The sequence below is a fragment of the Camellia sinensis genome, chromosome 5 (genome assembly GCF_055761805.1).
Source record: "Camellia sinensis isolate YWXY chromosome 5, ASM5576180v1, whole genome shotgun sequence".
Classification (NCBI taxonomy): Eukaryota; Viridiplantae; Streptophyta; class Magnoliopsida; order Ericales; family Theaceae; genus Camellia; species Camellia sinensis.
The window spans coordinates 105,921,882-105,946,825 of NC_138965.1; the positions used below are offsets into that span (position 1 = coordinate 105,921,882).

The 24,944-nt window shown below is 33.7% G+C and overlaps 3 protein-coding genes across 3 annotated transcripts in view; 1 reads left to right on the forward strand and 2 right to left on the reverse strand.

Moving 5' to 3' along the window:
* Nucleotides 1-3,321: 3,321 nt before the first annotated feature.
* On the reverse strand, nucleotides 3,322-4,430 carry LOC145790777 (uncharacterized). Its single transcript, XM_082869464.1, has 4 exons — nucleotides 4,381-4,430; nucleotides 4,006-4,257; nucleotides 3,751-3,890; nucleotides 3,322-3,670 (listed from the first exon to the last, which is right to left on the reverse strand). Exons 1-4 carry the CDS (start codon nucleotides 4,387-4,389, stop codon nucleotides 3,484-3,486), a joined length of 588 nt encoding a protein of 195 aa, XP_082725590.1. The 5' UTR covers nucleotides 4,390-4,430; the 3' UTR covers nucleotides 3,322-3,483.
* Nucleotides 4,431-4,550: 120 nt separating this feature from the next.
* On the reverse strand, nucleotides 4,551-8,223 carry LOC145790778 (uncharacterized). The gene is made up of 6 exons (XM_082869465.1): nucleotides 7,074-8,223; nucleotides 6,844-6,984; nucleotides 5,441-6,206; nucleotides 5,141-5,227; nucleotides 4,739-5,042; nucleotides 4,551-4,643 (listed from the first exon to the last, which is right to left on the reverse strand). Exons 1-3 carry the CDS (start codon nucleotides 8,088-8,090, stop codon nucleotides 5,970-5,972), a joined length of 1,395 nt encoding a protein of 464 aa, XP_082725591.1. The 5' UTR covers nucleotides 8,091-8,223; the 3' UTR covers nucleotides 4,551-4,643; nucleotides 4,739-5,042; nucleotides 5,141-5,227; nucleotides 5,441-5,969.
* A 4,571-nt stretch (nucleotides 8,224-12,794) lies between these two features.
* Nucleotides 12,795-24,944, forward strand: part of LOC145791593 (uncharacterized) — a 29,017-nt gene continuing 16,867 nt past the window's right edge. Inside the window, exons 1-8 of the mRNA XM_082871962.1 lie at nucleotides 12,795-13,517; nucleotides 13,607-13,747; nucleotides 14,385-15,150; nucleotides 15,365-15,451; nucleotides 15,550-15,853; nucleotides 15,949-16,033; nucleotides 16,122-16,211; nucleotides 16,335-16,417. Coding sequence (XP_082728088.1) covers nucleotides 12,795-13,517; nucleotides 13,607-13,747; nucleotides 14,385-15,150; nucleotides 15,365-15,451; nucleotides 15,550-15,853; nucleotides 15,949-16,033; nucleotides 16,122-16,211; nucleotides 16,335-16,417 — 2,279 coding nt within the window. The remainder of the gene's footprint in view (nucleotides 13,518-13,606; nucleotides 13,748-14,384; nucleotides 15,151-15,364; nucleotides 15,452-15,549; nucleotides 15,854-15,948; nucleotides 16,034-16,121; nucleotides 16,212-16,334; nucleotides 16,418-24,944) is intronic.

A 24,944-nucleotide genomic window follows, 5' to 3' on the forward strand; every position in this document is an offset into this window, starting at 1 on the left:
AAGGAATTCACTCTCTAAGTTTTGTTCTCACCAAGAAAAGGTGTTATTGTCGGCTAGTTGGCGGAATAATATTACGAGTGTTGGACAAAAGTTTGAGGGTGGTGTGGTTGAGTTCCGTACTTTTTTATGCAAGTATGCTATTGAGGTTGGTTTTCAGTTTACGTATGTTAAAAATGACAAGCTGAGGGTTACGGCAGAATGTGCATATAAGGAATCAAGGGGATGTATGTGGCGTGTACATGCTTTTGTTGAAAAAACAAATAGGTTCTTCTACATAAGGACTTTGAACAATGAACATACGTGTGGTGTGGCGGTTCGTACGAGTAAACATTCGAGGATGACTTCCAGCTTGGTTTCTGGGCTGATACTTGAAGAGGTAAGTGCAAAACCTTTAACTCGTCCAGTGGATGTTGTGAAAGAAATGAAAGACAAGTATGGGGTCTCAATTAGTTATAACTGTGGTTGGTTGAGTGTTGAAAAGGCAAAATGTAGTACATATGGGGATTCTTGTTTGTCATTTGATCAATTACGGTGGTATTTTGATAAGGCATTGAAGAACAATCCAGGGAGTCGTTTTGAGTTAGATTTTGAAGATAACAAGCGTTTCAAAAGAGTGTTTGTGGCTTTTCATGCATGCATTGCTGGTTTCAAATATTGTCGATCATTGCTTTTTCTTGATGGAACATTTTTGAAAACACGATACAAAGGAGTTATGCTTGCTGCAACGGGGAAAGATGGGAATGAAGGTAATTGTAAATATATCTATTTTTATCTAAGTATGTGAATTTTCTATACATGTAGGAATTGAGTGAATGTGAATTTTCTCTGGTTTTGGCCACTGTGTGGATTTTCTATTGTTGTGGCCACTGTGAGAATTTTCAATGGATTTTTGTCAGTGTATGAATTTTCTCTGGATGTTGTCATTGTGTGAATTGTATCTGTAGGTGGTCACTAAGTGAATTTTCTCTGTATATTATGATTGTGTGAATTTTCTCTGTAGCTGGTCACTAAGTCAATTTTCTCTGGATATTGCCAATGTGTGAATTTTCTCTGGATGTTGGCAGTGTCAAACTTCTCTGGTTGTTTATTGTTCTATTTTTCTCTGTTGTTTTGTAGGTGGTCACTAAGTGAATTTTCTCTGTATATTATGATTGTGTGAATTTTCTCTGTAGCTGGTCACTTATTCAATTTTCTCTGGATGTTGCCAATGTGTGAATTTTCTCTAGATGTTGGCAGTGTCAAACTTCTCTGGTTGTTTATTGTTCTATTTTTCTCTGCATGTGTGTATCTAATATGCTTGTTCCTATTTGTTTTGTAGGTTTTTTTCCTGTAGCTTTTGCTGTTGTTGATGCTGAGAATAAAGACAATTGGTGTTGGTTTCTTGAACATTTATATGGAGTATTAGGATCAGAAAGGGTGATAAGTTTCATATCAGATCGACATTGTGAAATTGTGGAGGGAATTGCTAGGTTTTTCCCTAACTGCTTTCATGGATTTTGTCTGGAACATCTAAAGAGAAATTTGAGGGATAAGTTGTCATGTGGAAACACAAATTTGGTTAGGGAGACGATTGTGTCCAAGTTTTCAGAATGTGCATATGCTCCAACAAAGGCATCATTTCATTTCAAGTTAAATGAGTTAAAAAGTGAGGGAGGAGACATTGTGAGTGTTTTCTTGAGAAGTTTACCATATGAAAATTGGAGTGATGCATATTTTGCAGGGAAACGTTATGGTGAGATGTATTCAAATGTTGCTGAGTCATTCAATTCATGGATACGAGGAGCTCGGCACTTGCCAATAACAAATTTGGTGGACATGATACGGTTGCAAATCATGAATATGAGATCTGATAGGAGGCTGCTCTCTAGTAAATGGAATAAAATTTTGTGTCCTCGTATGGATAATGTGTTGGAGAAGTCTTTTTTGGACGGGAGGACATGGAATGTGAGTTTATCATCTGATAATGTCTTTGAAGTGCATTGTTTTCCTTCGGTTATGGTTGATCTTGGGTTGAGAACTTGTTCATGTAAAAAATGGGAAATAAATGGGTATCCATGTCAACATGCTGTTGCTGCAATTTTTAGGAGTGGAAAGAATTTGAATTCATTTGTTGAACCATTTTTTCATGCTGATATGTATCGTCAAGCATACTCCTTTTCGATTAGCCCAGTTCCAACTGTTGAAAAACCTGTGTGTAGCATTGAAGATGCTATGATTTTACCTCCATTGAGCAAGAGACCTGCTGGGAGGCCGAAGAAGAACAGAATTGCTTCTACTGGAGAGTTTAAAAGGGTGATTAAGTGTAGTCGTTGTGAGAGTATTGGTCACCATAATAAGAGGACATGCAAGGAACCTTTGTTAAATAGTTGAGGATTATACATTTTATTGATGGAATAATACATTTGATGATTACTTTGTGTATTTTGTTTTGTGAAATGTATTTTTTGGACAGTGTATATAATAATATCAATCAAATTCATCCAGAGAAATTTTTCAATATCAGTTAAAGTGTGTTTGTTGATATATACTATAGGCAGTGGGTTTGTAGTACCTGTCAAATTCATCCAGAGAAATTTTCCTATGGCAGAGAAAATTCTGTGTGTTGTGTTTTGAAGCTTTATATTCATCCACATAAATTTGACAATGGCAGACTAAAGTACTGTGTGGATTGTGTTTTTTAAATTTGATAATTATTTTGTACTAACACAGTGCATTAGAGATTGAATGATCATATAGGAACCTTCTTTGGTGAGATATGAGTTAAATTTATCTGTAAATTTCTGGTAGCTTCATATCAGTCATTTCAAGAAATATGCACAGCAGACAGAGCATTCAAAAAATTATTGTACAACCAAGAAACAAAATCAAGCTCTTTTGGAATTTCTCTGAGTTGAGAATTTCTCTGGACCAGGGAAGAATTTCTCTGGACTCACTTCAACTCAGAAATGTGTCAAACCCAGAGAAATTTTCATCCAGAGAAATTTTTCACCATCAGAGAAAACTATATGGGCATTGTGTTCTGAAATTTGAAATTCATGCAATGAAATTTTCCAGTGGCAGATAAATTACTGTGTGCTTTGTGTTTTGTTGAGTTTGATGATTGTTTTGTACCAACACAAAGTTTTACAGATTACATGATCATATAGGTATCCCCTTGGGACGATACAAGTTAAATTTCTCTGTGAATTTCTGGTAGTTTATACTAGAGAAATTTCTGCAGACAATTTTCTCTGGCAGACAATTTTCTCTGTGAATAACAATAAAAAAAAATATATATATATATTTAACCATCGATAGGTATGAAATTTACATTAGTCGAAATAAAAAAAAAATGAAATTTAGATTAGTCAAGAAAGGATATATACATATATGTCAAGGATCATCATTCCTTCAATGTATCAACAAGAAAGGATATATACATATATGTGAGACAATTTTCTCTGTGTGGATATGTACATTGTCTTCCTTTCACTAGTTTCACTATTACATTTGTGGTTCTTCTGGGGGTATTTCAATTGGTTCAGTCCATGACCAGCCAACTTCGGTCACAAATCTCTCTATGAGTTCTGCCCTCATCAACCTTATCTCTTGTGTGGACAATTTGGAGCTGATAGGTTCATGCTTGCTATATTGTTTCATTATATAGCAGACAAAGAGGCCACAATCCAGACTGCATACAAATTATAGGTATGGTTAGTTTTAAGAAACATGCAATTCAAATTATCTTATTTATAGATGTATGAAACTTACGAATCGCTTTCTTGTTGTGGAGCATTGTTGACATACTCAAAGTCATAACTTGTGTTTTGTGAGTTTATTAATTTGAAAGAGGGTTGTGATTGAGCATCTCTTTCAAGACAAGCTTGCAAAAAATTCTCCACGTAATCTTGCTGCAAAAAAATAATTTTTATATAACAGAGAAATTTACGGACAAGTCAATGGGATTCTATGAAAATTATCATCACATAAAGATGATGATGGATCAGAGAAATTTGCACTCGTTACCAATTGTTTTGCATCTTTGACATATTTGTCTTCTGCATCATCCCTCCTTGGCCTCAGTGAGTTGTAGAACCTCCATAAATTGTCTTGTTTGTCCAGGACAAGCAAGGTCCAGTGATTTCCATGTGTGGACTTCTCATTACCTCCAGTATTTATTGGGAAATGGAGGAACCTATAGTTCCTCCATGCTGTTTCAATATGCTTGTCAAATAAGGACACTCGAAAACTTTGATTTTCTGTCATGTTGATGAAATTCTGTGCTCAGAGAAAATCAAAAAATGGTTTTGTTAGTGACACAACTGACTTCAAGAAGTATATTAAGAAGAGAAAGTAGAAAGTAAATTCCAGAGAAAATCAAATAAAATAGTAGTAACATACTAAGCACATGGATGTGAAAAAAAATGAGGTTGGTTGTTGTTTCTCTCTCATTTGGTTAGCCAAAAGGATCTCTCCATAGCCATCAATGACCTGAAAAATATGATTTATAATTGTAATATTGTTTTATAAAGGCTGATGGAACATTGCAGAGAAATGTTGATGAAAGGGAAAGACTTACATTGTTGGCAATTTCTTTTTGCTTTATGAGGTTTCCAATGTCTTCAAAGGTAATGATATTCAACTCACTTGTCCAAATTAAAGCTCTACAAGATGACAAAGAAGGGATTGAATTGTTGTTAATGCAACATAAGTTTGTAATTTGTTGTTTGTTATGTTCTATTTTGTTTGTTGTACTTACTCAAGCCCAGACACATTTGATATGTGCTGCAAGATGTCTTTTATATGATCTTTTATCAATCTTGAAATGGGAAGAGTTTGTGGAAAGACCCAAGATTTTTTGATATTTATAGGTTGAGGCAAGACGTATGCATCAGCATCAAGCACTTCTTTGTCCTTCGTGCTTTGCTCAACTTGTTTTGCAGCTTGTTTTGAAGCTCTAGTCACTTTCGCAACTTTCGGATATTGGAATTCTGGATCATGCTGCTTTTCCTTCCTTTCTTTTGTCTTTAAATTTTTTATCATTGAGGTCGGATCTTTTTTGACTGTAGGCAGTGAAAATATTAGGAAAAGTGAAATTTCTCTGAAGCAACAGATGATATTTCAATATGTAAATTTATTTAATTCAATATTTTGCAGTTACCATAGAGTTTCTTCTTTTGTTTCGGTTGTTGTTTGTGTGGCATTTGCTCTTGTTGGGTTGTTGGTTGTTGTTCCACTTGCATTCCAACTATACACAGTGAAAATCAAACAAGCCCCAAAAATGGAATAAGAAAATATACAGAGAAATGAAATGAGCAATAGAAATATAACTAATGTGTTGAGAGAGATATAACTTCCAGGGAAAATTACCAATGACAGAGAAAATTATAATAAATAGAAATTTCTCTGAGTTATGATGGCACAAGGACATAACTTTTTGTGGCTCAAGATTTTCACTGACCTTGTGGTTGAAGTTGTGTTGGTGTTCGGTATGGTTGTGTTGCTAGTTGGACGGATAGTTCTTGAACTTGTTCATGCAATTTGGCATTTTCAGTTTCAAGCTCCGAATTTGAACACCTCAACTGTTGAATTGTTTTTGCATCGTCTGCTTGTTCAACCTCCAACATCCTTAGTTTCATTCGGATTGTGCTTTCTTTTTCTTGAAGTTCTGAGTTATGTGATGTCAGGATTCTTATTGAAATATCCTTTTCAGCAAGTAATTCCATCCAATTTCTGTCTTCTTCTTTTTTAGATTGAGACAGTGCCATCAGTCTTTGACGTAGATCAGCAATTTGGGCATCCTTTGATTCCTCAAATTCTTCAGGCTGATGCATTGTTGAGCCACAAATGCCATCATGTTGTTGGTCCATCGGCTCATTATTTTCTTCTTCATCACTTTCATCCTTGTTCTCTTCTTCTTGTTCATTTTCATCTTCATCTTCTTATTCACTGTCTTCTTCTTTCTGTTCATTTTGTTCTTTGTCTTCTGGTTATATTTCTTCAGTATCTTTGCTGGTTTCTTCTTCTGTGCTGCTTGCTTGATGTTCTTGTCCATTGCTAGCTTCGTATTCTTCTGTGTTGCCTTCTTTTTGTTCATTCCCTCCATCTTTAGATGGATCTTGTAATGTCTCCTTGAATATGACAATTGCCTTTTTTAATTCTTTCTTCGTCTTTTTGCTAAGACAGAACTCCTCAGATGGGTTTTTGACTAGCTGCTTGTTATCAATCTGTAATAGGAGACTCTTTCATTAGAGAAATGTTACAAAATTCACTGAGAGAAAAAATTCAAATAAAGAAAATAAAATTCATCTAAATGATACTAATTGGAAACAAACTTCAGAGAAAATTGTATTGGGCCAGAGAAAATTAGAGACATGGAGTTAATTTTATGGGGCAGAGAAAATTATGAAACAGTGAAATAAACAGTGTTTATAAGTTAATGTTTTACTATATTTGTGTCAGAGAAATTTGAATTCCAGTGAAAATTCATTAGAAGGGTAGAAATAAACAGTGTTTATCAAAGATGCAAAGCACACAAGTTATGGGCAGAGAAAATTACACACAAGGAGATAAAATTTGATGGGCCAGAGAAAATTATGTAACAAAGAACATAATTAAGATATTAGAGAAAATCAATCAGGGCATATAAGTTAATGTGTTACAATTGTGGTCAGAGAAATTTGGATGGCAGAGAAAATTGATTACAATGACAGAAATAGACCAGTGGTAAGCAAAGAAGAAAACATAAATTGATATTTCAGAGAAAATTAATCTTAATCAATCAATGCACAAGGAGGGAAACAAAGCAGTGGTCAGAGAAATTTTGAAATTTCACTGAGATTTCAGTAGCAATAGGAATCTAACCTGTCGAGGTGCAAGAGAGTGGACTGGTGTCTTCTGCAGCTGTTTCGTCAAGGTTTGAAGGTTCCACTTGGCACATCTTGGGAAGTCTGTTGTGTTACTGTCTTCCGAGTCAATGATAGTTGCATGTTCACATAGCCAATACTGTGATGAAAATGAAAGTAAATAAAATTTTGTAAACGCACAAATTTGTAAGTATGATAACTGCAAATTTGAATGGATATTATACTTACCAACAATGCAATGACACACCCCGTAACTTTTTCTGGAGTTCTGTGCAATGCCATGATAGAATCAATCAATGTTGATGTGATTGCTTCAGGCCAATCATACTGTTTCATTGATTCAAGAAGTTCCACATACTTTATAAAAACCCAACCTATTGAATTCCCACTTGTTGCAAAAAATAGGGTGAGACACAAGTACAATGTAACAATGATTGCTACATCTTTGAAGTCAGTTGGTTGCTTGCCTTTCATTGCTTTGACCAAGGCATTTTTAAGAACAGGACCAGTGAGCCTTGTGTCCTTTTGGAATCTTCTCCTGAGGAATGCAGATTTTGGCTTTTTAGAGTATCTTAATGACATGGCTCCTTTACCTCCTTCCAAACCAAAAATCAAGGTCATGTCATTTGTTGTAAAGGTCAGGTTCTTCTTCCCAACTGTGAATGCTTTTGTTTTTTCATTGTAACATTGGATTATGGCAACTACATCATCATCGGATTTCCTAGATTTCTTTAGATCCATCCTTCCAGTGGTTAGAGCTTGGATCAAATACCAGAATGGGGTCTTTTGAAGCTCTAGAAGATGTTTTGAACTGAATTTAAGTGTTTGAAAGAAGGAGACGACAGATGAGAGGTTGGATCGGAATTGAATGCTGTAGTGAGCTCTCTTTCTGTGGAGTTTAACAGGTTTTTTCCCCCTTGAGCTTGAGTCTTTTGAAGTTGGGGTACTCATCTGGATGCTAGTTGCTTCATCAGCTTGGACTTGTGTGTTTTTGGAAGGAGTTTGTGGTGTTTTAGTGCTGGTTTTTGATCTTAGATGATAAGAGGACTGAGAGAGTTGTTCTTTCTTGCTTGGTGTTTCTAGTGTTTTGCTGCTGGTTTTTGATCCTAGTCCATAAGAAGACTGAGAGAGTTTCTGTTTTTTGCTTGGTGTTTCCGGTGTTTCGCTGCCTTTACGTTTTGCCATTTCTAGACAATGATTAAAGCATAGAGATGTCAACATTAAATCCCAGAGAAAAATGGACATGTCAGAGAAAATTACAGATAAGGGAGAAAATTGGAGATGCCAGAGAAAATTACAGATAAGGGAAAATTACAGAAAATTTGACATGTCAGAGAAAATCAACACAACATCATAAACATGGGAGAGAAATTTTCAATAATTGTTTAAATTACAGATAGAAGTAAACATACCAGAGAAAATGAATGATAGAAAAAAGTAAACATGGCAAGTGAAAGAAAATTTCCATTCCACAATTAGCAAAGATAAAATAAACAAAGTAATGTAAACATGGCACTGAGAAGTACACCATATTGAAATCAAGAATTGAACAAAATAAACATACCAGAGAAAAATGCACATTCTGGAGAAAATTACACATTCTTGAGGAAATTTCCATTCCAGAGAAAATTTCAATTCATAATATTAAAATGCAAGAAAAATTTACATACACAACCAGAGAAAATTAACCATGATAGAGACACTCAAGGGAGGAAAGTGGTGCGATGTGGTCAGAGAAAATTATAAATACCAGAGAAACTTAGACAGGGGCAAGAGTGTAATTGACATTGCAGAGAAGGATACATATTCCAGAGAAATTTAGAAAGCAGAGAAATTCAGAGACAAAATGACAGAAACATGTTCAAGAATAAGATCAAAATTCAGAGAAATAACTTTTTCTCAAAGTACATGTGGCAGAGAAAATTCAAAGAAGAAACATTCATTCCAGTCCACAATATTAAAATTCCAGAGAAAATTTAAAATGACAGACACAAGGGAGGAAAGTGATGTGATGTGGTCAGAGAAAATTTTAAATACCAGAGAAACTTAAGACAGAGGCAAGAAAGCAATAGACATTCTAGATTAAGATAGACATTGCCATTAAAAATACATATTACAGAGAAATTTACGGAGCAGGAAAATTTATAGACAAAATTACAGAAACATGTTCAAGAATAAGATAAAAACACAAAAAATTGTTGTGAAAATAAACATGCCAGAGAAAATTGAAAGAAGAAAATTACATTAATAAAAAATCAGAGAAATTCAGATGCCAGAGAAATTTACAGATAAAATCACACAAACATGTTGAAGAATAAGTTCAAAATACACAGAAATAAATTTTTTCAAATTTAGGTAGCTTTTTATTACGAAATTGAAACCCTAATTTATGAAAGGTTATTATAAAATGCTATTAACTGTGTTTCCAGAGAAATCTAGTTGTATTGTAGAAAAACTGACCAGAGTTAGGATGAAACTTGAATGATGAGCTGATATGGCCCGCGATGAAGATGCGACGTGACGAAGATGGACTGTGATGATGATGAGCAGTGAAAACGAAGCTTTAAGGTCAGAGAAATTTGTGAGGAAGGAATGGGAATGATTTTTGGAGAAGATAACGAAGCTGTAATGTCGATGGTGCAGATGATGTTGAAACCCTAATTCTGCTGTTCTCCTGTTCGTGAAGATGTTGGATGTTTGGAATGTAACTGAGACGTCGGAATGAGTTTGTTTCTGTGTTGATTTTGGCGAGGGTATTTTGGTCCACAAAATAATTAAAAACGCGCGCCAAGTTGTTTCAGGGACGTGAGGCATCACTATCTTTTTGTGTGTCCTTTATCCTCTAAATTGTTATTATTAGGGACCTTAAAAAAAATCCCCCTTTTTTTTTTTGAAAGTTTTATTGATGGAAACATGTAGACATTATGATGTGAAATTTTTCAATTTTTCTTTTTATTTTTTTTTTGATGGATGAACCAATTCTCTCTCTTAAAGTCTTTATTTGTTATTTGGGTTCTAGAGTTGTGTTTATATATCAATTGTGATGAATTAATTCTTGACTTTTTTTTTCAGTTCTTTCTCTCAATTTTTTGGACTGAAACTTTTTCTTTCTCAATTTCTTTTTATTTTATTTATTGTATTTTTTATTATAAAATATCAATTGTGATGAATCAATTCTCCACTATTTTTTCCATTTCTTTCTCTCAATTTTTTTTGACTGAATTTTTTTTTTCTCTTTCTCAATTTCTTTTTAATTTATTATATTTTTTTATTATGATATATCAATTTTGATTGACTAATTCTCCTTCTCTCAAACTCTTATTTGTGTTTGATATGTATTACTAGCTAAAACTTTTTCTCCAATTTTCTCTCAATAAGAAGTTATATTATAAGATAAGGAAATTTTAAAATATTTTAAAATTAACAACAGAAAACATATAGGATAGCTATAAGATTATGCAAGAGTAACAAATAATTTTCAATTTATTTGTTATATCAGATAAGGTTCAATTTATTTGTTTATTTTTTATACTTATTGATTAACAAATTATTTGTAGATAATAAGAAGGTTTCAACAAATATTAAAATTGAAAAAATAATAATTTAAGATACCTTGAAAAATTATGTATGAGTATAGTTTTAAATTTGATTCAGCAAATAAAAATAAATTTATAGATAACAAGGAGGACACCAAAAGTTATTAAAATTAAAATTTCAATTTATTTGTTATATCAGATAAGGTTCAATTTATTTGTTTATTTTTTATACTTATTGATTAACAAATTATTTGTAGATAATAAGAAGGTTTCAACAAATATTAAAATTGAAAAAATAATAATTTAAGATACCTTGAAAAATTATGTATGAGTATAGTTTTAAATTTGATTCAGCAAATAAAAAATAAATTTATAGATAACAAGGAGGACACCAAAAGTTATTAAAATTAAAAATAGATATTTAATTTTTTATTTTTTTTTGTGATCTTTCTTTCCAGTTCTCTCTCAATTTCTTTTTAGGGGGATTTTTTTTAAGGTCCCTAATAATAACAATTTAGAGGATAAAGGACACACAAAATGATAGTGATGCCTCACGTCCCTGAAACAACTTGGCGCGCGTTTTTAATTATTTTGTGGACCAAAATACCCTCGCCAAAATCAACACAGAAACAAACTCATTCCGACGTCTCAGTTACATTCCAAACATCCAGCATCTTCACGAACAGGAGAACAGCAGAATTAGGGTTTCAACATCATCTGCACCATCGACATTACAGCTTCGTTATCTTCTCCAAAAATCATTCTCATTCCTTCCTCACAAATTTCTCTGACCTAGGTTAAAGCTTCGTTTTCACTGCTCATCATCATCACAGTCCATCTTCGTCACGTCGCATCTTCATCGCGGGCCATATCAGCTCATCATTCAAGTTTCATCCTAACTCTGGTCAGTTTTTCTACAATACAACTAGATTTCTCTGGAAACACAGTTAATAGCATTTTATAATAACCTTTCATAAATTAGGGTTTCAATTTCGTAATAAAAAGCTACCTAAATTTGAAAAAATTTATTTCTGTGTATTTTGAACTTATTCTTCAACATGTTTGTGTTATTTTATCTGTAAATTTCTCTGGCATCTGAATTTCTCTGATTTTTTATTAATGTAATTTTCTTCTTTCAATTTTCTCTGGCATGTTTATTTTCACAACAATTTTTTGTGTTTTTATCTTATTCTTGAACATGTTTCTGTAATTTTGTCTATAAATTTTCCTGCTCCGTAAATTTCTCTGTAATATGTATTTTTAATGGCAATGTCTATCTTAATCTAGAATGTCTATTGCTTTCTTGCCTCTGTATTAAGTTTCTCTGGTATTTATAATTTTCTCTGACCACATCACATCACTTTCCTCCCTTGTGTCTGTCATTTTAAATTTTCTCTGGAATTTTAATATTGTGGACTGGAATGAATGTTTCTTCTTTGAATTTTCTCTGCCACATGTACTTTGAGAAAAAGTTATTTCTCTGAATTTTGATCTTATTCTTGAACATGTTTCTGTCATTTTGTCTCTGAATTTCTCTGCTTTCTAAATTTCTCTGGAATATGTATCCTTCTCTGCAATGTCAATTACACTCTTGCCCCTGTCTAAGTTTCTCTGGTATTTATAATTTTCTCTGACCACATCGCACCACTTTCCTCCCTTGAGTGTCTCTATCATGGTTAATTTTCTCTGGTTGTGTATGTAAATTTTTCTTGCATTTTAATATTATGAATTGAAATTTTCTCTGGAATGGAAATTTCCTCAAGAATGTGTAATTTTCTCCAGAATGTGCATTTTTCTCTGGTATGTTTATTTTGTTCAATTCTTGATTTCAATATGGTGTACTTCTCAGTGCCATGTTTACATTACTTTGTTTATTTTATCTTTGCTAATTGTGGAATGGAAATTTTCTTTCACTTGCCATGTTTACTTTTTTCTATCATTCATTTTCTCTAGTATGTTTACTTCTATCTGTAATTTAAACAATTATTGAAAATTTCTCTCCCATGTTTATGATGCTGTGTTGATTTTCTCTGACATGTCAAATTTTCTGTAATTTTCCCTTATCTGTAATTTTCTCTGGCATCTCCAATTTTCTCCCTTATCTGTAATTTTCTCTGACATGTCCATTTTTCTCTGGGATTTAATGTTGACATCTCTATGCTTTAATCATTGTCTAGAAATGGCAAAACGTAAAGGCAGCGAAACACCAGAAACACCAAGCAAAAAACAGAAACTCTCTCAGTCTTCTTATGGACTAGGATCAAAAACCAGCAGCAAAACACTAGAAACACCAAGCAAGAAAGAACAACTCTCTCAGTCCTCTTATCATCTAAGATAAAAAACCAGCACTAAAACACCACAAACTCCTTCCAAAAACACACAAGTCCAAGCTGATGAAGCAACTAGCATCCAGATGAGTACCTCAACTTCAAAAGACTCAAGCTCAAGGGGGAAAAAACCTGTTAAACTCCACAAAAAGAGAGCTCACTACAGCATTCAATTCCGATCCAACCTCTCATCTGTCGTCTCCTTCTTTCAAACACTTAAATTCAGTTCAAAACATCTTCTAGAGCTTCAAAAGACCCCATTCTGGTATTTGATCCAAGCTCTAACCACTGGAAGGATGGATCCAAAGAAATCTAGGAAATCCGATGATGATGTAGTTGCCATAATCCAATGTTACAATGAAAAAACAAAAGCATTCACAGTTGGGAAGAAGAACCTGACCTTTACAACAAATGACATGACCTTGATTTTTGGTTTGGAAGGAGGTAAAGGAGCCATGTCATTAAGATACTCTAAAAAGCCAAAATCTGCATTCCTCAGGAGAAGATTCCAAAAGGACACAAGGCTCACTGGTCCTGTTCTTAAAAATGCCTTGGTCAAAGCAATGAAAGGCAAGCAACCAACTGACTTCAAAGATGTAGCAATCATTGTTACATTGTACTTGTGTCTCACCCTATTTTTTGCAACAAGTGGGAATTCAATAGGTTGGGTTTTTATAAAGTATGTGGAACCTCTTGAATCAATGAAACAGTATGATTGGCCTGAAGCAATCACATCAACATTGATTGATTCTATCATGGCATTGCACAGAACTCCAGAAAAAGTTACGGGGTGTGTCATTGCATTGCTGGTAAGTATAATATCCATTCAAATTTGCAGTTATCATACTTACAAATTTGTGCGTTTACAAAATTTTATTTACTTTCATTTTCATCACAGTATTGGCTATGTGAACATGCAACTATCATTGACTCGGAAGACAGTAACACAACAGACTTCCCAAGATGTGCCAAGTGGATCCTTCAAACCTTAACGAAACAGCTGCAGAAGACACCAGTCCACTCTCTTGCACCTCGACAGGTTAGATTCCTATTGCTACTGAAATCTCAGTGAAATTTCAAAATTTCTCTGACCACTGCTTTGTTTCCCTCCTTGTGCATTGATTGATTAAGATTAATTTTCTCTGAAATATCAATTTATGTTTTCTTCTTTGCTTACCACTGGTCTATTTCTGCCATTGTAATCAATTTTCTCTGCCATCCAAATTTCTCTGACCACAATTGTAACACATTAACTTATATGCCCTGATTGATTTTCTCTAATATCTGAATTATGTTCTTTGTTACATAATTTTCTCTGGCCCATCAAATTTTATCTCCTTGTGTGTAATTTTCTCTGCCCATAACTTGTGTGCCTTGCATCTTTGATAAACACTGTTTATTTCTACCATTCTAATGAATTTTCACTGGAATTCAAATTTCTCTGACACAAATATAGTAAAACATTAACTTATAAACACTGTTTATTTCACTGTTTCATAATTTTCTCTGCCCCATAAAATTAACTCCATGTCTCTAATTTTCTCTGGCCCAATACAATTTTCTCTGAAGTTTGTTTCCAATTAGTATCATTTAGATGAATTTTATTTTCCTTATTTGAATTTTTTCTCTCAGTGAATTTTGTAACATTTCTCTAATGAAAGAGTCTCCTGTTACAGATTGATAACAAGCAGCTAGTCAAAAACCCATTTGAGGAGTTCTGTCTTGGCAAAAAGACGAAGAAAGAATTAAAAAAGGCAATTGTCATATTCAAGGAGACATTACAAGATCCATCTGAAGATGGAGGGAATGAACAAAAAGAAGGCAACACAGAAGAATACGAAGCCAGCAATGGACAAGAACATCAAGCAAGCAGCACAGAAGAAGAAACCAGCAAAGATAGTGAAGAAATAGAACCAGAAGACAAAGAACAAAATGAACAGAAAGAAGAAGACAGTGAACAAGAAGATGAAGATGAAGATGAACAAGAAGAAGAGAACAGGGATGAAAGTGATGAAGAAGAAAATAATGAGCCGATGGACCAACAACATGATGGCATTTGTGGCTCAACAATGCATCAGCCTGAAGAATTTGAGGAATCAAAGGATGCCCAAATTGCTGATCTACGTCAAAGACTGAAGGCACTGTCTCAATCTAAAAAAGAAGAAGACAGAAATTGGATGGAATTACTTGCTGAAAAGGATATTTCAATAAGAATCCTGACATCACATAACTTAGAACTTAAAGAAAAAGAAAGCACAATCCGAATGAAACTAAGGATGTTGGAGGTTGAAAAAGCAGACGATGCAAAAACAATTCAACAGTTGAGGTGTTCAAATTCGGAGCTTGAAACTGAAAATGCCAAATTGCATGAACAAGTTCAAGAACTATCCGTCCAACTAGCAACACAACCATACCGAACACCAACACAACTTCAACCACAAGGTCAGTGAAAATCTTGAGCCACAAAAAGTTATGTCCTTGTGCCATCATAACTCAGAGAAATTTCTATTTATTATAATTTTCTCTGTCATTGGTAATTTTCTCTAGAAGTTATATCTCTCTCAACACATTAGTTATATTTCTACTGCTCATTTTCATTTCTCTGTATATTTTCTTATTCCATTTTTGGGGCTTGTTTGATTTTCACTGTGTATAGTTGGAATGCAAGTGGAACAACAACCAACAACCCAACAAGAGCAAATGCCACACAAACAACAACCGAAACAAAAGAAGAAACTCTATGGTAACTGCAAAATATTGAATTAAATAAATTTACATATTGAAATATCATTTGTTGCTTCAGAGAAATTTCACTTTTCCTAATATTTTCACTGCCTACAGTCAAAAAAGATCCGACCTCAATGATAAAAAATTTAAAGGCAAAAGAAAGGAAGGAAAAGCAGCATGATCCAGAATTCCAATATCCGAAAGTTGCGAAAGTGACTAGAGCTTCAAAACAAGCTGCAAAACAAGTTGAGCAAAGCACGAAAGACAAAGAAGTGCTTGATGCTGATGCATACGTCTTGCCTCAACCTATAAACATCAAAAAATCTTGGGTCTTTCCACAAACTCTTCCCATTTCAAGATTGATAAAAGATCATATAAAAGACATCTTGCAGCACATATCAAATGTGTCTGGGCTTGAGTAAGTACAACAAACAAAATAGAACATAACAAACAACAAATTACAAACTTATGTTGCATTAACAACAATTCAATCCCTTCTTTGTCATCTTGTAGAGCTTTAATTTGGACAAGTGAGTTGAATATCATTACCTTTGAAGACATTGGAAACCTCATAAAGCAAAAAGAAATTGCCAACAATGTAAGTCTTTCCCTTTCATCAACATTTCTCTGCAATGTTCCATCAGCCTTTATAAAACACTATTACAATTATAAATCATATTTTTCAGGTCATTGATGGCTATGGAGAGATCCTTTTGGCTGACCAAATGAGAGAGAAACAACAACCAACCTCATTTTTTTTCACATCCATGTGCTTAGTATGTTACTACTATTTTATTTGATTTTCTCTGGAATTTACTTTCTACTTTCTCTTCTTAATATACTTCTTGAAGTCAGTTGTGTCACTAACAAAACCATTTTTTGATTTTCTCTGAGCACAGAATTTCATCAACATGACAGAAAATCAAAGTTTTCGAGTGTCCTTATTTGACAAGCATATTGAAACAGCATGGAAGAACTATAGGTTCCTCTATTTCCCAATAAATACTGGAGGTAATGAGAAGTCCACACATGGAAATCACTGGACCTTGCTTGTCCTGGACAAACAAGACAATTTATGGAGGTTCTACAACTCACTGAGGCCAAGGAGAGATGATGCAGAAGACAAATATGTCAAAGATGCAAAACAATTGGTAACGAGTGCAAATTTCTCTGATCCATCATCATCTTTATGTGATGATAATTTTCATAGAATCCCATTGACTTGTCCGTAAATTTCTCTGTTATATAAAAATTATTTTTTTGCAGCAAGATTACGTGGAGAATTTTTTGCAAGCTTATCTTGAAAGAGACGCTCAATCACAACCCTCTTTCAAATTAATAAACTCACAAAACACAAGTTATGACTTTGAGTATGTCAACAATGCTCCACAATAAGAAAAGCGATTCGTAAGTTTCATACATCTATAAATAAGATAATTTGAATTGCATGTTTCTTAAAACTAACCATACCTATAATTTGTATGCAGTCTGGATTGTGGCCTCTTTGTCTGCTATATAATGAAACAATATAGCAAGCATGAACCTATCAGCTCCAAATTGTCCACACAAGAGATAAGGTTGATGAGGGCAGAACTCATAGAGAGATTTGTGACCGAAGTTGGCCGGTCATGGACTGAACCAATTGAAATACCCCAGAAGAACCACAAATGTAATAGTGAAACTAGTGAAAGGAAGACAATGTACATATCCACACAGAGAAAATTGTCTCACATATATGTATATATCCTTTCTTGTTGATACATTGAAGGAATGATGATCCTTGACATATATGTATATATCCTTTCTTGACTAATCTAAATTTCATTTTTTTTTATTTCGACTAATGTAAATTTCATACCTATCGATGGTTAAATATATATATATATATATATATATTTTTTTTTATTGTTATTCACAGAGAAAATTGTCTGCCAGAGAAAATTGTCTGCAGAAATTTCTCTAGTATAAACTACCAGAAATTCACAGAGAAATTTAACTTGTATCGTCCCAAGGGGATACCTATATGATCATGTAATCTGTAAAACTTTGTGTTGGTACAAAACAATCATCAAACTCAACAAAACACAAAGCACACAGTAATTTTATCTGCCACTGGAAAATTTCATTGCATGAATTTCAAATTTCAGAACACAATGCCCATATAGTTTTCTCTGATGGTGAAAAATTTCTCTGGATGAAAATTTCTCTGGCTTTGACACATTTCTGAGTTGAAGTGAGTCCAGAGAAATTCTCAACTCAGAGAAATTCCAAAGAGCTTGATTTTGTTTCTTGGTTGTACAATAATTTTTTGAACGCTCTGTCTGCTGTGCACATTTCTTGAAATGACTGATATGAAGCTACCAGAAATTTACAGATAAATTTAACTCATATCTCACCAAAGAAGGTGCCTATATGATCATTCAATCTCTAATGCACTGTGTTAGTACAAAACAATTATCAAATTCAAAAAACACAATCCACACAGTACTTTAGTCTGCCATTGTCAAATTTATGTGGATGAATATGAAGCTTCAAAACACAACAAAGAGAATTTTTTTTGCCATAGGAAAATTTCTCTGGATGAATTTGACAGGTACTACAAACCCACTGCCTATAGTATATATCAACAAACACACTTTAACTGATATTGAAAAATTTTTCTGGATGAATTTGATTGATATTATTATATACACTGTCCAAAAAATACATTTCACAAAACAAAATACACAAAGTAATCATCAAATGTATTATTCCATCAACAAAATGTATAATCCTCAACTATTTAACAAAGGTTCCTTGCATGTCCTCTTATTATGGTGACCAATACTCTTACAACGACTACACTTAATCACCCTTTTAAACTCTACAGTAGAAGCAATTCTGTTCTTCTTCGGCCTCCCAGCAGGTCTCTTGCTCAATGGAGGTAAAATCATAGCATCTTCAATGCTACACACAGGTTTTTCAACAGTTGGAACTGGGCCAATCGAAAAGGAGTATGCTTGACGATACATATCAGCATGAAAAAATGGTTCAACAAATGAATTCAAATTCTTTCCACTCCTAAAAATTACAGCAACAGCATGTTGACATGGATACCCATTTATTTCCCATTTTTGACATGAACAAGTTCTCAACCCAAGATCAACCATAACCGAAGGAAAACAATGCACTTCAAAGACATTATCAGATGATAAACTCACATTCCATGTCCTCCCGTCCAAAAAAGACTTCTCCAACACACTATCCATACGAGGACACAAAATTTTATTCCATTTACTAGAGAGCAGCCTCCTATCAGACCTCATATTCATGATTTGCAACCGTATCATGTCCACCAAATTTGTTATTGGCAAGTGCCGAGCTTCTCGTATCCATGAATTGAATGACTCAGCAACATTTGAATACATCTCACCATAACGTTTCCCTGCAAAATATGCATCACTCTAATTTTCATATGGTAAACTTCTCAAGAAAACACTCACAATGTCTCCTCCCTCACTTTTTAACTCATTTAACTTGAAATGAAATGATGCCTTTGTTGGAGCATATGCACATTCTGAAAACTTGGACACAATCGTCTCCCTAACCAAATTTGTGTTTCCACATGACAACTTATCCCTCAAATTTCTCTTTAGATGTTCCAGACAAAATCCATGAAAGCAGTTAGGGAAAAACCTAGCAATTCCCTCCACAATTTCACAATGTCGATCTGATATGAAACTTATCACCCTTTCTGATCCTAATACTCCATATAAATGTTCAAGAAACCAACACCAATTGTCTTTATTTTCAGCATCAACAACAGCAAAAGCTACAGGAAAAAAACCTACAAAACAAATAGGAACAAGCATATTAGATACACACATGCAGAGAAAAATAGAACAATAAACAACTAGAGAAGTTTGACACTGCCAACATCTAGAGAAAATTCACACATTGGCAACATCCAGAGAAAATTGAATAAGTGACCAGCTACAGAGAAAATTCACACAATCATAATATACAGAGAAAATTCACTTAGTGACCACCTACAAAACAACAGAGAAAAATAGAACAATAAACAACCAGAGAAGTTTGACACTGCCAACATCCAGAGAAAATTCACACATTGGCAACATCCAGAGAAAATTGACTTAGTGACCAGCTACAGAGAAAATTCACACAATCATAATATACAGAGAAAATTCACTTAGTGACCACCTACAGATACAATTCACACAATGACAACATCCAGAGAAAATTCATACACTGACAAAAATCCATTGAAAATTCTCACAGTGGCCACAACAATAGAAAATCCACACAGTGGCCAAAACCAGAGAAAATTCACATTCACTCAATTCCTACATGTATAGAAAATTCACATACTTAGATAAAAATAGATATATTTACAATTACCTTCATTCCCATCTTTCCCCGTTGCAGCAAGCATAACTCCTTTGTATCGTCTTTTCAAAAATGTTCCATCAAGAAAAAGCAATGATCGACAATATTTGAAACCAGCAATGCATGCATGAAAAGCCACAAACACTCTTTTGAAACGCTTGTTATCTTCAAAATCTAACTCAAAACGACTCCCTGGATTGTTCTTCAATGCCTTATCAAAATACCACCGTAATTGATCAAATGACAAACAAGAATCCCCATATGTACTACATTTTGCCTTTTCAACACTCAACCAACCACAGTTATAACTAATTGAGACCCCATACTTGTCTTTCATTTCTTTCACAACATCCACTGGACGAGTTAAAGGTTTTGCACTTACCTCTTCAAGTATCAGCCCAGAAACCAAGCTGGAAGTCATCCTCGAATGTTTACTCGTACGAACCGCCACACCACACGTATGTTCATTGTTCAAAGTCCTTATGTAGAAGAACCCATTTGTTTTTTCAACAGAAGCATGTACACGCCACATACATCCCGTTGATTCCTTATATGCACATTCTGCCGTAACCCTCAGCTTGTCATTTTTAACATACGTAAACTGAAAACCAACCTCAATAGCACACTTGCATAAAAAAGTACGAAACTCAACCACACCACCCTCAAACTTTTGTCTAACACTCGTAATATTATTCCGCCAACTAGCCGACAATAACACCTTTTCTTGGTGAGAACAAAACTTAGAGAGTGAATTCCTTTCAACATCCACCAGCCTATCACACTCACCATCCACAACATCTACCCAATTAGACCCCAATTCATCCTCTTCATCAGAAGTACTACATCTACTAACTGAAACATCAACTATATCAACACCGCGTGCACAAACAACCCTCAACATATTCAGAAAATCAATATTATTTCGAACCATACAATTCGGATGGCCCAAAATAGAATATGAAATACACATAGTCTCAGGTTTCAAATTCTCCCATGTTTTACACAAAATGCCAACCAATTCCTCAAAATTCAATTCGCATGAAACATTAATGACAATAGTATCATTCCCATATTTGCACAACAACAACACTGCACTATCCATTGAAACTGAAACAAAAAACAACAAAAAAAATCACAGAAACACTTCACAAGAACAACATAAATGTCTAGAGAAATTTTTAAAAATTATAATTTTCTCTGAACTTAAAATAAAACTCCAAAGACATCTACAAATTGATATTCACCTTCAAGATGATAAAAAACAAAATCACAGAAACTTAATGAATCACAGAGAAATTTACTGCTAACAATTAAACACAATTATAGAAAAAAAATCACATAGAATACAAGTCCAGAGAAATACTTTTCTCTGAACTACAAACTGAAAGTGAGTAACAAACTTACAATTTTCTCTGAACTACAAATACAAGTATAGAGAAATTTATGAACTTACATTCACTTTCTCATATTCTATCTCCATTACAAACTTCTAATAATATGTCCATATGCACTTATAATTTCCTCTGGACTACACAAACAATAGTGCAGAAAATGAAATTTCTCTGGTTTGAAAAAACATAGAACACAACTTATCATTCATCAGCATGTTGATAAAAAACAGAGCACCAAAAATGAACTCTAAACATCAAAATCACCTACACTGTCAACACTATCTGAAATTGATCAAAAAACAAAGAATGAAAAATTAATTCCAAAAATAAAAATCAACTCTATCAAGCTGGCCTCTCTCTAAACAAAAATCAAAATCCATTTGGAATCTAAATCGAAAACAAACCTAATTCAACTCAACTCAAAAACCTACGCGATCAACACACTGTCAACACTCTTTCAAATTGATTAAAAAACAAATAATAAACAATTAATTCCAAAAATAAAAATCAACTCTATCAAGCTGGCCTCTCTCTACACAAAAATTCAAAACCAAAATCAAAATGCATGTGCTATCTCCATCGAAAACAAACCTGATTCAACTCCACTGAAAATCTACGCGATCAACAAACTATCACACCACTGAAATCTCCGACGAAATCTCCAACGAATTCTACACGATCGTAGCAATCTTTCTCGTCAACTCCACTGAAATCTCCGACGAAATCTCCACCATAAAATCTCCACTGAAATCTCCGATGAAAACTCCGACAAAATCTCCACTTCAAATTCGGTTTCCAAAATCTATCAGTTAAGTCAACAATATAATATTCAAACAAATTTATGTTATAAAGGAAGGGTAATTTAGGTACTTTATAACCTAAAATAAATTTGAGGGACCTTAGCCATCAAAACATATTATAAAGGACCTCTCCTCATATCAAAAGTAGAGGAGGGACCTTAGGCCAATTTTCCCTTCTTTTTATTTCTTTCATTTTTCTTTTTTCATGATATATAATAAAGTTATTAAAATTAAAAATAGATATTTAATTTTTTTTCATGATGTTTCTCATAATTTTATGAATTCATAATGTATGTATATATATATATATTTGGTGATGAAAATTAGGAAATGTTGTATATTTTTAAAAGATTTGTATATATTATATTGTTCATATTTTTGTTTAAAATATATACCAAGTAAATGTTATATTACACATAGTTAGAAATATTTAACTTGCATTACATTACACTTATAATTTATATGTATATTATTATTAAAAAATATAATAAAAAAATAATATAACTTTTTGCTGAATTTGCACATGCATGGCGTGTGCCTCAGCCGCTAATCTTCTATACTATTATAAAGTGAACAGGAACTTTGGTGTCCTGAAGCTTTACTCTCCTCATGCCATGTGGCAGTATTTTTTATCTTTAAAAAAAAAAAAAAGTTAAACAAAGAGATGGGCAAGGCTTGAACCCATGACCATGGGTTAAAGTACGAGAACTCATATCACTTAAACTAAGTATACATTATAATATTAATTTCATTATTATTTTTTTTATTCCTACTTATTTAAATTGCACACACATCGTGTGTGCCACCCACTAGTATACATATATGTGCATAATCAAAAAATGAAATACTAGAAAAGAGGAAACGAGAACATTCAAAATCTTGATTACTCTAATAATTGAAGAGAAAAATAAATTAAAATGCAAAAGCTAAGATGAATGGAGGTAGGTACTACAGATTCAGATTTCAAATCCAGATCTACCACATCTCAGATCCAGATCCAGATCTACCACAGATCTCTGTCTTTCTCTCAGATCTAGATCCGGATCAAGTTTAAGATGGTTCGCCTTTGTCTTATGCAACCAGAGAGATTGTCGGGGCGGCAAAGCTCTGAAAAAAGATGACCTTTGGATATGGAAAATAAAAATGTGGCTTAGGTGGACTTGGGATCAGATCTGGGGTTTCTAGAAAAGAAGAGGAGTTGTAGTGCGGTGAGACTTCATCGACGGATGTGGTAGTGTCGGTAGTCAACAGTGAGGGAATGGTGTCGGCGGCGAACCTTGATGGAGTGGTGTTGGCAGCGAACAGTGAGGGAGTGAGAGAGAGTGAGTAGAGGGAAAAAAAAGAGCGATCGGAGAGAGAGAGAGAGAGAGGACTCGTGACCGTCGTCGAACGTTGGTTCACCGCCATCTATCATTGCCATCTCCAATCGAAAGAAAGAGAGAGATGAGCATTTGGTTTGGTTTCTTTAGGGTTTTGGAAACAATATATATGCCTAGCTAGTTTGGTCATTTGCAAGAGTTTGCCTTTATAGACAAAGAAAAGTAACGCCCAGATCTTTGGAAAAAAAAAATCCAATTTTGAACTTTTGGCATTATCAACCAAACATAATAATTTAAACTCCTCAATCATTAGGTCTCTAATAGGTGGATCCCTATTTAATGGGGTCTCTTACTTTTTTAATGTAATAAAACTATATGAAATAAAATATTCACAATACTAATATTAAAAAAAAAGAGTAAAGATATTTTAAAATTTGATGGGGGTGCTAGGAATCCCTGTGAGTAATAATATATAAATAGAAAACTTAAACATGAATAGGCTTTTTTTTTTTATCAGTAAAAAAGAGTATTTTATTGTTGATAATCAATGGCAATACAAATGACATCAATCAATAAAGGAAAATCAAAAGGGAGAGGGGGAAAGCAAAGAGCATCGCAACTATTTCATCAATCATAACTGGGTTAATACTAACGAGCAAGCATAATCATTTGCTAGCTCCACGTGAGGTTGGAGAGTGACCAACCAGACAAAACAAGAGTTAGAAATCAACACCCAAAACATAAGAAACAACAAAGCAACAACCTACTTGTACTACCAACACCCATGCTACCAATATCAGCTGCAACATCGGATATGCTTCAAAAACCTCCCAAACATGTCTTGACTTGCTTCAAATTAAGTGAAAAGTCATGAACATAAAATGATACTCCTTGAAGCATGCTTTCATCCACAATGCAATTCTTATTTTAATCAAATCACACAACTCAATCAAATTTGGATTAGATGCCTTAAATAAACATTCTTTCCTGTGCTTCCACACTGACCATAGTACAACTAGAGGAATAACAAGTATAGGCTTTGATGTTTACCTTATTTTAAAGTTACGACTACATTCTCTTTCTTAGGGGAGTACCTTCTCTACCTCTGACCAAGCATAAAAGTGGCTACTAACCATGTAAAACATCTTAGCAAGGGTAGAATTAGAAATTTTGTTCCAGAAAGGCTAACATATATGCATCAAAAAAACATTGAATTAGTTTCAGTGCATTACTAATTGAACATAATTTCTTACATAAGTATTGCAAAATAATTATTTCACGAGAAAATTAAATAAATATAACAATTTTTTTTTTTTTTTTTTTTTTTTAAGTTTAAAAGTTATTGGAGCGTTCTAGGAGTGAGTATTGGAGAGACAATCGGTCAGAACATTATCGTGAAATACACCATAAGGATTTGAAAGAGAGTACTTGAAACCACTCCTCCACACCATATTGAGTTGTAATAGCGTCAACCAAAATACCAGATATTTATCATGAAAGGGTCTTTTTTTAGTCATATATAATGATTATGTTAAAATTGTAGGATTATTTATAATTTGTCTATACTCCATGGAGGACAATGTACCTGTTTGGCACAGCTTATTTTCAATTTT